The following is a 14,163-nucleotide window of genomic DNA, read 5'->3' as shown; positions in this document are numbered from 1 at the left end:
ACTTGCCCAGGGGCAAAGGGAGCAGATGGCTCAGGACCAGATCTGAATATCTCCACACATCCCTGGGCAGCCTGTTGCAGGGTGTAAGTAACCATTTTGGGCAAAACTCCTCTAAAATGAGAGCAGGAAAGAAGAAACAAAGCATCAGCTTCTGAGGGCCACTTTGTTCAGCTCCAAAAGGGACCTGGTGTGAGACCCTGCCAGCTCTGCCTGCACAGAGGAACATCCCTGAACTGCCAGTTTGGGTTTCTGTCAGTGCCAGAGCAAACTGAGCCCCAGGAGCTGGGATAGTAGCTCCTGGAGTGCGTAATCAATGTGCACAGGGGGAAGGAACTGTGATTTCCAGAGGGGTGAGATCAGCCCTGCACTGAGGCTGGATCCTGCCCAGGGTCAGATCTCTGGGAACAGGGCAGGAGGGGTGAAATGGCACATGGAAAACAAGGAGACATCATGGAGAAACTGCCGTGGCTCTGCTCCCCTGGCGTCTCATGTTCCCTGCTGGCCTCATCCCTGACATTCCTCCCGTGACTGGCAAGTTCCTTCTCTCCAGGAGAGGCCACCCAGCACCCTGGGAGAGGTCACTGAACCCTCAGGAGCCACAGAAAAAGCACCTGAAGTAAACCACACTCCCTGCTCTCTGCCAGGCTCCGTGAGCAGGTGATGGCACAGAATTCACAGGAAAAAGAATTCTGATTTATGTGGCGACAGCCTGGGGCCTGCCAGGGCAGACGAGCAGGACACGTGGCAGCAGGGAGGTGTCTTTGCCACTGGCTTGTTTTAAAGGATTAGTTGGCCATGGGATGTGGGGATTTCTTCCTCAGGAGGCTGGCAAAATCACAAATCCTGGTGATTGGTTTCTTCCTAAAGTACAGACCCCCAGAAACTGGCTTGAGAAGCATACTGGGCTGACTGCACTATAAAACTGGGGGGTAAAATGGAAAAAAAAATAAATCCGAATAGTCTGCCTACATCAGGAGGAGTTTGGCTTTGGCACATGGCTTGGTTCTCCTCTGCTTTGGAATATGTTGTGTCCTGGCATCCTCTGGCACACTGGAACTCATCCTGATGGGCACCAACAGCCAGGGAACAGCAAAAGGAGGAGCTCTGCCCAACTTCCAGGTGAGAACTGCAGGCAGCAGTGCAGGGAACACCAGGGTTGCTTCTAACAGGGAAAATCCTCAGTGCAGTGACCCTGCTTTTGTCAAGCAGCTGTAAATGCAGGTTTGTTGGATGAGGGCAGCAAGCAGAGAATAAATTTAGAGCCCAAAATGCGTGAGAGGGAAGAGGGTAAATCACCACAGATCCTACCCTGCTCCCCAGCACTTCCTCCCTGAGCTGCAGATGAAGTGTGAAGACATCCAACACCACCTAAAGTGACACTGTGTGTGCCACTCTAAACAGGACATTCACCACCCACAGCACTCACATTCCTCATGGTATTGGAGGTATTTCCCACACTAAGTGCAAGGAAGACCACAAATACCACGCTGAAGGACGAGGCTGTGGCCTGGTAAACTGCCCTTTTCCTTTCTTTTCAAGTCAATGAAAACCTGACCACAGAATTTCAAGACAGCAAAAAAAAAACCTCACTATTTTTGGCATCATCTGATGCCAAACGAGCTGCAGGCTGTTTGTTAAGGATTTTCACTTTATTCTCGAGTTGAGGAGAATTCAGGGACAGGAAATGAAAGCAGGATGTTCCCAATCTGCAGAACACCTCTGGTAGGTGCTCAGCTCTCCCCATTCCCACACTCACATCCAGCTGGACTGGACAGACTTGTGGAAGCCTGGCAGTGTGGCTGTGTCCAACCTGATATTTTTATTTAATCCTTAATTACATTTCCCCCCTCCTGACCCCTGGACAATCCTGTTTGATGTTCTTACCTGGGCACAAAAACCTCGTTGTGGAGATAATTCTCGAAGGTCTTGCGGAAAGCAGACTCCTCCAGCTCCTTCTGGATCTGGGAGTCTGTTTTAGGGCAGGAACAACACTCCCCACTGACATCCTCAGCTTCACTCTGATTATACTTCTGGGGGTCTTCAGATTCAAAAGGTGGAGACCACGTCCTCGAGGGCAGCTTTAACCCTGGGGACAAAACAGTTTTAGTGTCATTTGTGCCTCTATGGCAGAAGGTGTTTGAACCTACAAAGATCCCAAACCAGTGTACACAGGATTCATGGAATACTTGGGCACCCCAAGCTTTCACACCCAGGGCTGAGCAGTTCCCTCTTTTCTGACAGGCCTTTGACTCAAAAATGCTATTTTTGAAATGGAGTTCAGATGCTGCTTTATTCCAGTTCAGGTAACACAGAGCAGCAGGTGAGGTTTTGGGAGTCCTCAGTGAAATTCTGTGTTCTCAAGGAATTCCAAACCAGGCACCAGCTTCTTTCAGAAATTAACTTGGATCTGAGCTACAGAAGCACTGAAATTTTTAACTTTACCATCTCCATTGCTGCTATTAAAATTTTAACTCAATTTAAAAGGAACAAAGGCAGAAGGGAGATCCCCAAAGGAAAAAAAAAGATTACTTTGTAAAATAGTGTTTTCAGACCTTTTGCACATACTTTGGCAGTAGCACCTCACATATAATGTAGCAGAACAGGGAGGGACAGAGCTGTTTCTAGAATAACAGCTTGAAACCAGCAGAATTGGGTTCTCAGAACACCTCCAAGGCAAAAACTCCAGAAATTCTGGGAGACTGAAGGAAAGGCATCGGGGGAGAAGCACCCACTCACCTTTCAGGCAGTAATCGAGTTCATAGAGCTCACTGTCCTCTGCCTGCTGCTGCCAGTACACCAGGTAGTGTGTGATGTTCCCGTTGGGCTCCGAGGGTGGCTTCCACTTGAGGATGATTTGGGATGAGGAGTTGGAAACAGATATGGGATCTAATGGCACCGACGGAACTGCATGGGTGGGGAGAGACAGAGGTCACTGCAGTGCCCTGCAGAGCCTGGCGAGCAGGGAACAGCACAGCTTCCATCTCTAGGGGAATCAGGCACTCCCTGGCACCCAGCAGGCTCTTCCAGGCTGGGCTGGATGATCCTGGAGGTGTTTTCCAGCCTTAGTAATTCTTACACGAGGCCACATGTTGCGGAGCAGAAAGGCTTTGCAAAGTGAGGGCCTTGCTGCCCTTGGAAAATCCTTGCTCACTTCTGTGACTTTGGCTAACTAGAAGAGCTTTCTGGGAATGACTCAGCTGAACTAGAGGTGAAAAGCAAGTTACATATTGTAAAGCAATTATTAGAAGCACCAAGTGCTCACACTGTGGGGTTCATTGTTGGTCACACCTGATGCTGTTCCTGTCATGGTCTATGGTAGTTAAGCACATTTGTTGTGCCTCACATATATGGAAACTCATAACAAACTAACAGTTTAAGAACCCTGGATTTTTGCAATAAAGTATTCTCACCATACCATTGTGGAGATCCTGTTTTCAATGCCACAGCTACATGAGCTGGGTGCAAGAGGTGCACATTGGCACCATCTCCCCACGCAAGGAGTCACACCAGCAATTCCTCCCTACCAAAGCAGGGTAATGAAAAGTTTCCTGGATATGGGACTACCCCAAGCCCCAGGCAGGATTGCTGAGGTGTGTTTTCACCCCCTGGATGTGCTGCACTGACCTGTGGCGTTGGTCTGCACGTAGATGATCTCGCTCTTGGCGCCGTACGTCCGCCGCTCGTCTGAGAAGGTCACCAGGGTTTTCACAAACACAGCATACTGTGTCCAGGGCTTCAGACCCCTCAGGAGCCACCCTGGCTGGGCCTGGGCTTTGGGCTCATTGGAGCGTGGTGGGGGATCAACATCCACAACTGTCCAGCTGTTGGAGCCACAGGCGTCCTGGCCATCGAACTCTGTCACGTTCTGGTAGGGACTTTGTGGAAGAGAAGGCTCCAATTAACACAATCCTCCCTCAGGCTCTTAAAAAAAACATTTCTAAAGACACCACTGCAAGTTATCACCCTTTACCCTTCAGAGGAAGTAAAATTATCTCATTGTATTTATTCTGAATGGGAGGCTCTGGGAGCTTTGTTACTCTGTCCTCTGACAGCATCACAGAGCAGGTTCTGTTCCACACAAGACACCAACAGCTAAACCCAGACTAATTATTGCCAGCTTTATGAAAGTCAGCTTGGTTACCTTGATTCTAAAAGAATCTTTCCCATCTCAAAGGGAATAAAACCCTTAGCATCCCATGGGGATGACAAACTCCACAGTTCGAGTATGTCTGGAATAGCAGGAATAACTAAAGTTTGGATTGTTCTTAAATGAGGAATTGTGACTGTGCACAAATCAGGGATCTTAATGAACACTTTTTGGAAGGATATCACTGGAAACTTTAGTGTGGAAGCACAAAACCAGAGACTAAACAGCTTGGCCTGCAGCAGGTTTAACATCCACCCTTCAGTGCTAAATGCTGCCTGTGGGAGCCCAAAAAAGCCACCAGTGTGGGACCTGAGGGAGTCACTTACGCCTCTTTGTAGAACAGCATAAATCCCAGGAGGTCACGGAAATCAGGGGGCCAGTAGGGCTCCCACTTCAGCAGGATCTTGTCATGGGATGTTCTAATGGAAGAAAACTTCAGCAGTTCGTTTTCACCTGGAAAAAATGAGAAGCAACGATAATTTTATTAATGCTAAAAAATAAAGGTTTCTATTTTCAATTATCTTAGAAGTTTAAGATAAATGTGAGAATGTTGGCACTGAGAAGAGTTGCCCAGTAAAACCTTATCTTACTTTGATGCCTTAAGTCAGGGGTTGGAATCAATGCTCTCCTAAGGCTCCTGCCAGATTCAATTTTTCTATGATTTCATGAAAATGACTCTACAGAAGAGCTGAACTAAATTCTAAAAAGCGGGGAATCTAAAGGTGATACATTTTACAATTTATGATGATCTGCACAGCTGAACCCAGAAGGCAAGAGGCAACAAAAATGAGGCAGAAGAATTTCCAGCCTCCCCCAGGACTGGTGAGGCTCCTTTGCAAACAGGAGGGTGTTTGCAGGAGGATGGAGCTCAAGGGACATGGGACAATTTGATTTGTGCCCCCAGCCCAAGTGGCTCTGACTGGATTTGCTATTCCTGCAGTAGCTGCAAAGGGAGGAAGAACATTCATTTCACTGGCACCATATCCAGAACAAACAAGGTCTTTTTTTTTTCCCCTTTCTATTTTTTTTTTTTTTTAGTAAACAGGATGCTGCCAGTGTGAAAGCTGGGCTTGCAATGTAAAAGCAAACAAAAAGCCAAACACCCTGGCAAGCTGTGGTTTGAGGTGGGGGTGGCACAGACACCAGCTCAGCAGGGTAAAGCTGGCAAAGAGAAAAGCAACATCTCCTCCAGCTGCCTTCACACCAAACCCCAGCCCAGGAGCTGCTCACAGCCACAGGCACAGCTGGATCTGCCCAAATCCAGGTTCATCCCCAATGTGGGGAGAGCTTTTTCATGTCTCATGGGAGGAGATGAACTTTACAGACAGCTGATTCCTTGTGTTCCTTCCTTGTGCCCAGGCTGGAGCTGTGGTGCCCCAGAGGCTCTGTGTGTGTGTGTTTTTCCCTGGTCCTGCCAGTTTTTAGGTCACATTGCATTCCCTTCTCCCACTGTGCTGGCCTGGCTGCATGTGTTGATATGTGGGAAACCAGCCCAGGAAACTGAGTCAACTGAAAGACCTGCACTTTTTATGTCTGTTCACAAACAGCTACATCAGGGCAACAAGGGCAGGACTGGGGTATCACACAATCATGGAATGGTTTTGGCTCTTTTAGCCACAGAATGACCCAAGCTGCCCTGCAGGCTGTGAGCAAGGATCTGAAATGCCAGTTCAGCTAATGCTGGGCTTTTTGGTGGCAATACCTGCCTGAGGATCTCCCAGGATCACAGCACAGCTGCTGGAACACTGCATGGATGGATAACTGCCTCTGTCCCCATGGAATCTGTCCTTCACACAATGCTCTGGGCTGGCAGAGGCCCATGTCCACCTGCACTTGCCCTGTCCCTGTGTGCAGGTGAATCTCTGGATATGGGACTACCCCAAGCCCCAGGTAGGATTCCTGTGGTGTGTTTTTACCTGCTGTGTAAAAACAGGGTGAATCTCTGTGGGGCTGAGCAGGGAATCAGAGCAGAGAGATGTCACCAGCTCAGAACAAAGCTGGGCATTTCCTGCCCCTCATTACTGCCACAGCCTGGTTCACCATGCAGCCCTGGTGCAAATAGGGAAAGGGGACTGTGTGGCACAGAAAGGGAACAAGCAGCAGGGTTGGAGGGGGAAAAGGACCATATTTATAGCAGTATTGCTGCCAAAATAAGTGTCTACAAAACTCCATCTTCAGCAGCACAACTTCAGTGAGAGCATAAAGCCAACCCCATGCTGTTTGCTGACACAGGCGCTGTCTGATCCTGGAGAAAGCTGTTTGTTAGGTGAAAAACCTCAGAGAGGCATTGCAAAAATTGTTGGAAAATTTCCTCTGACTGTTGTCATGGCAATTGCCTCACGTGGCTGCAGGGATGGGTGGAAATCCTGTTTCTCTCATGTTTATTCCGTGTGCTCCCTGTCACCTCATGACATGGGAAAAGCAGATTATGACTATTAATCAGGTACTCAGCAGTAACACAAAGTCCCAGCCTGGGCCGAGGTTACGTCGTGCTAAACTCTTCAAAAAGACACAATAAATGCACTCTCAGCCCCAAAAACCTCCCAGGGTTTTGTGGGACCAAAGCTGTCAAGGCAGAGGGAGATCCCGTGGGGACTTTCACTCGTGGCACAGTGACAGAGTGCACAGGCAAGAGGCAAATCTGGTGTTTCACCAAAGGGACAAGGACAGGCTGTGGAAAAACACCATGGGCTGGGCTGGGAGGAAGAGGAGGTTGAGGAGGGCAAGGCAGATGGAGAGGAAATGGAAGCAAGGCTGAGTTGAGAGACTCACATGAGGCTTGATCCCCGTTGGTCTTCAGGGCTATGTCATTCCTCTCCTGACGCCCCTTAGTCCCAGAGATCTCTTCCATCTTGTGGATTTCTGACAAGCACAGCTTGGGGTTGTAATGGAAGAAGAGTTTGCCTCGTGCAATAGTGAGGTTGTGTTTGCTCCAGTCCCAGAGCTGGCGAAGATTCTGGTTGTCCAAGGCATAAAATGAGTAATTCCTGAAAGCAGCAGAATGAAAACATGGGTTGGGAGGGGATGTGTGGAAAACTGGTTTTGCACTAACCCAGACACCAAAGAATAATGAATGCTAATTGTCTTCCCTGGTACAGCACAAGCCATGGGCAGGAGGAACATTTAAAAATAACTTAGGAATTGTTTCCCAATACAATCAAATCACAAGCAAATCACCCTGATAGAACTGGCACTTCTTGTACTTCAAAGCATTCAAATAAAGCATCTTTTGAGAGAACTCACCCAGCTTCAAGCGTCTCTCCTCTAATCAGATGGAGTTTCCGAAAAAAAGAAAGAGAAACCAAGGCATAAGAGCGGCGAATTTTTAGGTAACCTGAGATTTCTTCTATCAAGCCAAGATTCGCTTCCAGCTCAGCTGCTATGTTATCTAGGGAGAGGAAAACATTGGGAAGAGTTTGCTGGTATCACAAAGAGAAACACCCACAGTGGATCCCAAACATATTAAACAACTGCTTTATGCTCATTCACGAGAACTTGCAAAAAATCAATTAACAAAAAAAAATCCCAAACGAACACCTCGAGAGCCTTTGTGCTTATTTTTCTGGATCCCTCAAGGATTCAGGGTGGTCACAGCAAAAGAGCCCCACCCAGGGCAGTGCCCCACTTACTTCCTCCCCGGATATTGATGACCAAGCTGCCGTTGACCACCGTGCAGCCCCGCAGCTCCTGCGCCGATGTCACCGAGTCGATGGTCTTCTCCTTGCCGAAGTCACACACCTTGGGGCAAGGTCCTGCACAGGGCGTGCAGTGCAGGCTGCAGAACAGGAGGGAAAAGGTGCAGAGGTGAGGCAGGATGTCCCCAGCAGTTCCCAAAAGCAGAGGAATGGATTTGAAGTGACAATGTGCTGTGCTCACAGTGAGCAGCACTTAGGAACTCCGAATAAATCACGGAATGGTTTCAGTTGGAAGGGACTTTAAAGCTCATCCCATTCCACCCCCTTTCTGCTATCCCAGGTTGCTCCAAGCCCCCTCCCACCTGGCCTTGAAAAGAATTGCTGATAAATGTAAACTTCTTAGACTGCCTGCTCCTTAAATTGTCATTTCCACAATTCAAACGCAAATCCTTCCATCCACTCCTACATAACAGAACAAAGTGATTTGGATTATTTTGAAGAGCCAATGTGCCACGATGCTGCTCAGTGCTCTCCATCCCAGGGGTTTCAAGATAAATCCCAGCCCACTTTTCACCCCAAGATCATTAACATAACATGTAATTGATGAGTGGAGAGCTGGCCCTTCATCTGGGAATCCTCTGATTAAGCCCTGCACATAATGTAGCTTTAAAAAAAGCAAGAATGTGCTTTGTGCTCTGGGGAAATGCTGCTTAAATAGTATGAGCTGATGGCTTGCCCTGGTCACACCACCACAAAAATGTGTTCTCAGCTAGCTCAGAGGAAGAAATGCTCTAGGAAAAGCAGGGAGCAGAGCTGTGAGGTCCCACTGGCAGCAGCCTGGAGCAGCACAGGGGAGGCCACGGGGTTGTTGCACAAGCAGCACAGCTACTTTGGGGGCTGCTTGTTCATTCTTTGGAAAAGCAAAACAGGAAATGGCATAAAAAGTCCTGTTAAGAGCGAATTCCCTGAAATTATTATGGCAGGAGCAAATACAGGCAAGCACAAAGCGAGCAATATTCATAGGAAATCTGAGTCACCACAATATAGAACAGTATTGAGGGACAAACAACTAAGTTTTCAGTGATAAACAGCTCAGCAACGTAAATTATTTAATTCCTTTGGCAAAAACCCCTGGGAATAGACAGAATGGCTGTTCCCTGCTTTGATTCGTGCTACACTTGTTTGTTACATTGTGCATTTGTGTCTGGCACAGCTTGAACCTGCTCAATGAAAGTAATTACAGGGATGAGGGACAGATATTCTGAGAACGAGCACTCCGAGGACGCTGCGCTCTCTTCATTAGCCACGACCTCTCCCTGCTGTGCTTTTCCAGCCCAAGGATGCTCCAGAGGGGAGGAAAGCAGGGCTGCTAAAGCCTCTCCACTGCCCACCTCCCTCCTCCCACGCCTTTACAAAAAGACCCTTCCAGCTTGAGGATGCTCTTGCTCATCCTCTCTCCATCTCCCTTTCCCACTTTTTCCAAAATGAGAGCAAATGAGGGAAGCTAAGGGGAGAATAAACTACCAGGCCATGGCAGGGAGAGCTTTTACCAGCTCGAATTAGCAAGGTATTAGTTTGTAAATCATATTAAAGTAGACCAGGTGATTGCCAACGCCAGAAACTTCTCCCAGTCTGGGTGCAGCACTCAAACCCCACATCCAAGGGGGAGCAAAGCCCAGTCCAGCCCCCCCAGTTTTGCCCCTGCAGAGCAGCTACTCACTTGCTGGAGTTCATGATGTAGCCCGAGGGGCACTCGTGCACACACTCGTTGTTGTGGATGACATGGCAGCCTGACTCCCGGGCGTTCTTGCACTTGTTGTGCAGCTCCTGGCAGAAGGCGAAGGTGACGCAGCGCCAGCCCTCGAAGCGGTAGTGCCCAGGGGGACAGTTGTCCACACACCTCCCGTCCAGGTAGAAGTTGCGGCAGGCCACGCACTTGTCGGGGTCGTTGGGCTCCGTGCAGTCGCCGAGGCACTCGCTGTGGCAGCACTGCCCGTCCGACGTGCAGCCCTGCGACTTGCAGGCAGGGGGACAGACTGGAAGGGGAAAGCACCACAGGCAGGTGAGTGTCACAGAGAGCCTGGCCACGAGTGACCCTGGGAGCTCACGGGTTGTGACACCTGGCGCTGCTTGCCTTGGGAGCCTCCTTTGCAAAGGGGCAGCCACGGAGTGCAGGTATCTGCATCTCCACCTTTTGGTGTAAATTCTGCCTCATCTGCACCTTGCGGTGTGAATTCTGCCTCATCTCCTTCTTTCTCTCTAAATTCTGCCTCATCTCCTTCTTTCACTCTAAATTCTGCCTCATCTCCTTCTTTCAGTGTAAATTCTGCCTCATCTCCACGTTTTGGGGTAAATTCTGCCTCATCTCCACCTTTCGGTGTAAATTCTGTCTCACCTCCACCTTTCAGGATGAATTCTGCCTCATCTCCATCTTTCAGGGTAAATTCTGCCTCATCTCCACTTGTCAGTGTAAATCCCACACTTTAAGAACATTTTTGAGGAGTGTTATTGTTCACCATCCCAACTCAGCAATGCTCATCTTCCAAAAAAGAAAACAGTTTTCCTGTTCCCTCGGTCCAGCACTAAGAGGCTCCAGCAGAGCCTTGGTGACTCCAACTTTATTTCTGAAGCTCAGGAGTGGTGAGACTCCACAGCAAGAGCTACTAAGCCTGGCACAGGCAGTTTTGGCCAGAGGATTCTTGTTTCTCAGCTTAAAAAACTGAAGTCTCCTACAGTAATTTTGCAAATAACACATGTCCAACAGCACTTTTACACAACCCTTTGGCTTAATCAGGATTTGCTTCCCATCTGTCCCATCACCCTGTCCCTGGTTCCCTGAAGGAAGCCCTGGCACCAACATGAGCTCTTCAGTGACTCTCCCAACAAGTGCACAAAGAAAGACACCCACGAGTGTTATTGCTTGAGGTTTTTATGGTTCACTTTTTAATTACTCATTACTTAGCGCCCCACAACACCTTTAACGAGCGGTTTGGGCTTTGAACTGGGAACCAAGAGGAGCAAACACTGTGAGTAACTTGGGGAGGAGCAGGGCAGGACGAACAAACCCAGGGAAGCTCCAGGGGGAAGGTCAGTCCTGCCTCTCAGCACCTCCACACTCCCCCTGAGCAGTTGAAACGAGGCTGAACCCATTAAATCCAACTCCACAATCCAGAACACCCTGCAGAACTTCCCGTCAGGAAAGAGAGCAGAGCTGCAATCAGCACTCCAAGAGCAAACACCGAGGCCAAGCAGGGCTTTAGAGGAAGGAGGAAGGGGGACAGGGGTCTGGATTTATCCACGCAGCCTTTGGGATGCAGCTGTGCATTGCCAAGACGCAGCTTAAGACATCCCCTTGTCTTCACCAAACCACAGTGTTCTGTCTGAGGAGCACATGAACAGCTCCTCATGTCCTGCCTGAGTGCTCTGGGTGAAGGGAGACAGATAAATCCTAAATTAACACCATCTGCCTCAAAACCTCCCCAGCTTTCTGACCAATACTCAGTGTCAAGGCAGGAGGGGCTTTATTTGTGAGGTCCAGACACAGCCATGCCCAGGGGTGAAATGTTATCTCTAATTTCTGGTTAAGGTGCTTGAGCAGAGGAGCAGTGGAATGTGGTCTGGTTTTATCCAGCTAAAGGAGCAGCATGTGGGATCCACAGCACAACATGTTTGGATGATCCAATCCCCAGCTGTGTTAGGAAGAAAATCCCCCTCCGCCCCATGTTAAGGGATTGCAGAATTAAGTGTGTTAAAGCTGTTAATACCATTCTTGGAATAAGCAGCAGTAGATGAGGTAGTAAAGATGAGCAACCTCTGGTCTGCTGCAGCCTGATAAATCCCTTGAAGAAATATGAATTGGATAAAGTTGAAATTCTACCCCAAGGACAATTTAATCTCAAATATCTTACTGCTTCCAAGTCACTGCATCACTCACAATTCATCCATTAACAAGAAACACAGGAGTGTGTTTCAAATTCATTTCCTTTCACGCTGACCAGCTTTCCCCCCTTTTCTAGGTTTCAGATCTTATTTTGTGGACCTGTCACAAACAGTACCTGATTGAAATGCAACAGCCAAACAGCAGCAGCTTGCAGGTAACACTTTACATTAGACTAAATATAAAATGAGAAGCTTGTTTTAAAAGACAGGTTCTACATGGATGTTTTAAATGGTTATACATTCCTTACCAGGCCATAGATGAGCACAGTCTAGCAACAGGTGTCCTGGCTGCAGTTTATCAGAAATATTTGCAACAGAAAATTCTGGAATTTAATCCAAAACACTATCAAATTTACTAATTCCAGTCCAGAATACCAAGGTTTATGAGCAAGGGGAAAGCCTGGGATGTTTCTCCCACAGCTCCTCTGACACAGAGATGTCCTGCAAGGAATCCTACACTGGGTGGTTCCTCCCTGGAGCAGGGTCAGCTTCCAGCTGGGAAGCAAAGTGCAGAGGCAAATGCAGGAATGGTTTGTGGGAGCTGGAGGGTGAGTGCTGCCAACACGACTCCCAGTGCTCCTCACCAGCATTTCCTCCACGAGGGAATTTTCCCGCGTCTCTTTTATGCTCAAGAACTCCAAGTTTAAAGGATCCAAAAGGCAGCATTTGTTTTCCAAGGAGCCAGAGGAGCAGACAGGTAATTGGGAAAAGCCAGCCCTCATGCAAAGCACCCGGTGACACATGGCACCTACTTAACATTCTGACACACAATATTTTTATTTAATTTGTTATGGAAACTAATCTTCAAAGCCCTGTGCTTATTTACACATTTTGAACTCAGCTGCCAGTGTTCACAGGGCAGAAACCGCCTGAAGTCTCCACTCTAAAGGTTTTCAGAAGACACAATTAAACTATTTTTAAACCGTTCTTAACGTTTCTCTTTTTCCTGTTCCGACAGCTTTTGATGTCTCAAAGACAGCTTGAAGAAAGCAAAGCACCAAGGCAACAGCTCTTTTTCCATTAAGCACTCAAGACCAGAAATTGTCAATCACCATTTTGTGCAAATCCTCATTACCCAAGATCCTGAACAGATGTCATGACATTATCAAAGTCTGCATGCTAGAGAGCACCTCAAGTCGTGTAAAACCTCTCCAGAGTATTTCACTACAGCTTCTTACAACTCTTACTTCAGTTTATGTGACTCAGGTGGGCCAGAAATGGGGGTTTTTGGGGGGGTTTTACTGCCACGCTGTGCTTTCACTGCAGGTCAACACTGAATAGGTTTGTGCACCTCATCACCTTCCTCCAGTGAGGTCTGCAGACCCCAATAATTGCCATGGCACACAGAAATTTGCCTTTTTGCATTAAAAAATTGGCTCCCTAGGGAATGGTCCCTGCCCCAAGGCTGCCAGAGCTTCAGGAGTATTGGGAGAAAGCTCTCAGGGATGCACAGGGTGGGATTGTTGGGGTGGTTCTTGATGATCTGGTGGGTTCCTCCCAACTCAGGACATTCTGTGACTCTGGGGTGGCACTTTTGGGAGTGTGGCACAGTCTGGAACTCATGGGGAGGCTCAGGGAGGCTCAGACATGACACCCACACCCTCCAGCCTCTGGTTAAGGCTCTGGGAAAATTTTGGACAATGCAGGGCTCTGCTCTCAGCACAGGGAAAAAATGAACTCTGTCCATTCCTCACAGAAAGCCCATAGGGAACTCCACAAACACCAGCGAGGGACAAAGGGACAGCAAATTCAAGGTGGGGCAGAAGCCACCATGCTGCACCACAAAGCTGCTGCAGGGCTATTTGCAGCGTTAAATGCATGATCTCCACCATGATATGGTGAAGATACTTTGTTGTAAATTTCTAGGGTTCTTAAACTGTTAGTTTGTTATGAGTTTACATACTTGTGAGGCGCAACAAATGTGCTTAACTACCATAGACCACCATAGGAACAGCATCAGGTGTAACCAACTATGAGCCCCATGGTGTGAGCACTTAGTGCTTCTAATAATTGTTTTGCAACTATGTAACTTGTTTTTCACCTCTAGTTTAACAGGATCCTTCCCAGAATGCTTCTCTAATTAGCCAAAGTAACAAAAGTAAGAATTTTACAAAGGCAACAAGGCCATGGCTCCCGCAGCAGCAGCGGGACAAAACTGCCCAGCACAGCCACCACACCTCCTCAGCACATCTGTAGGAATTGAGCTCAAAATCCCAAAGCTGACAAAAAGCCCAGCATTAACAAAACCGAGAAGAAACGCAGCACCACGAGAGGTTCAAACCTGTTGTTCCAGGGGTGAATAAATATTTAACTCGCTGCTAGCGTGGCTCCCAAGACGGAGGGAACAATGCCTTTCCCAAAGCTTTCTGATTAGGGATTCAAAGGGACATTTCTTGGTGCTGCTGAGGCCCAGCTGGGGGGGACAGGCGGCCGCAGAGTCAG

At 48.2% G+C, this 14,163-nt stretch overlaps 1 protein-coding gene across 1 annotated transcript in view; it reads right to left on the bottom strand.

Annotated features, from left to right (window-relative positions):
* The window catches only part of INSR (insulin receptor), a 56,409-nt gene that overhangs the window by 15,773 nt on the left and 26,473 nt on the right, over nt 1-14,163 (bottom strand). Inside the window, exons 3-10 of the mRNA XM_085040661.1 lie at nt 9,503-9,818; nt 7,777-7,922; nt 7,391-7,535; nt 6,920-7,134; nt 4,474-4,600; nt 3,625-3,875; nt 2,737-2,904; nt 1,885-2,086 (exon numbers count right to left, since the gene is read on the bottom strand). Coding sequence (XP_084896787.1) covers nt 1,885-2,086; nt 2,737-2,904; nt 3,625-3,875; nt 4,474-4,600; nt 6,920-7,134; nt 7,391-7,535; nt 7,777-7,922; nt 9,503-9,818 — 1,570 coding nt within the window. The remainder of the gene's footprint in view (nt 1-1,884; nt 2,087-2,736; nt 2,905-3,624; nt 3,876-4,473; nt 4,601-6,919; nt 7,135-7,390; nt 7,536-7,776; nt 7,923-9,502; nt 9,819-14,163) is intronic.

This window comes from Lichenostomus cassidix, chromosome 28, assembly GCF_008360975.1.
Source record: "Lichenostomus cassidix isolate B80296 chromosome 28, HeHo_3.0, whole genome shotgun sequence".
Taxonomy (NCBI): Eukaryota; Metazoa; Chordata; class Aves; order Passeriformes; family Meliphagidae; genus Lichenostomus; species Lichenostomus cassidix.
The sequence above is the reverse complement of the archived record's forward strand: the minus strand, read 5'-3'. Positions and strand labels throughout refer to the sequence as shown.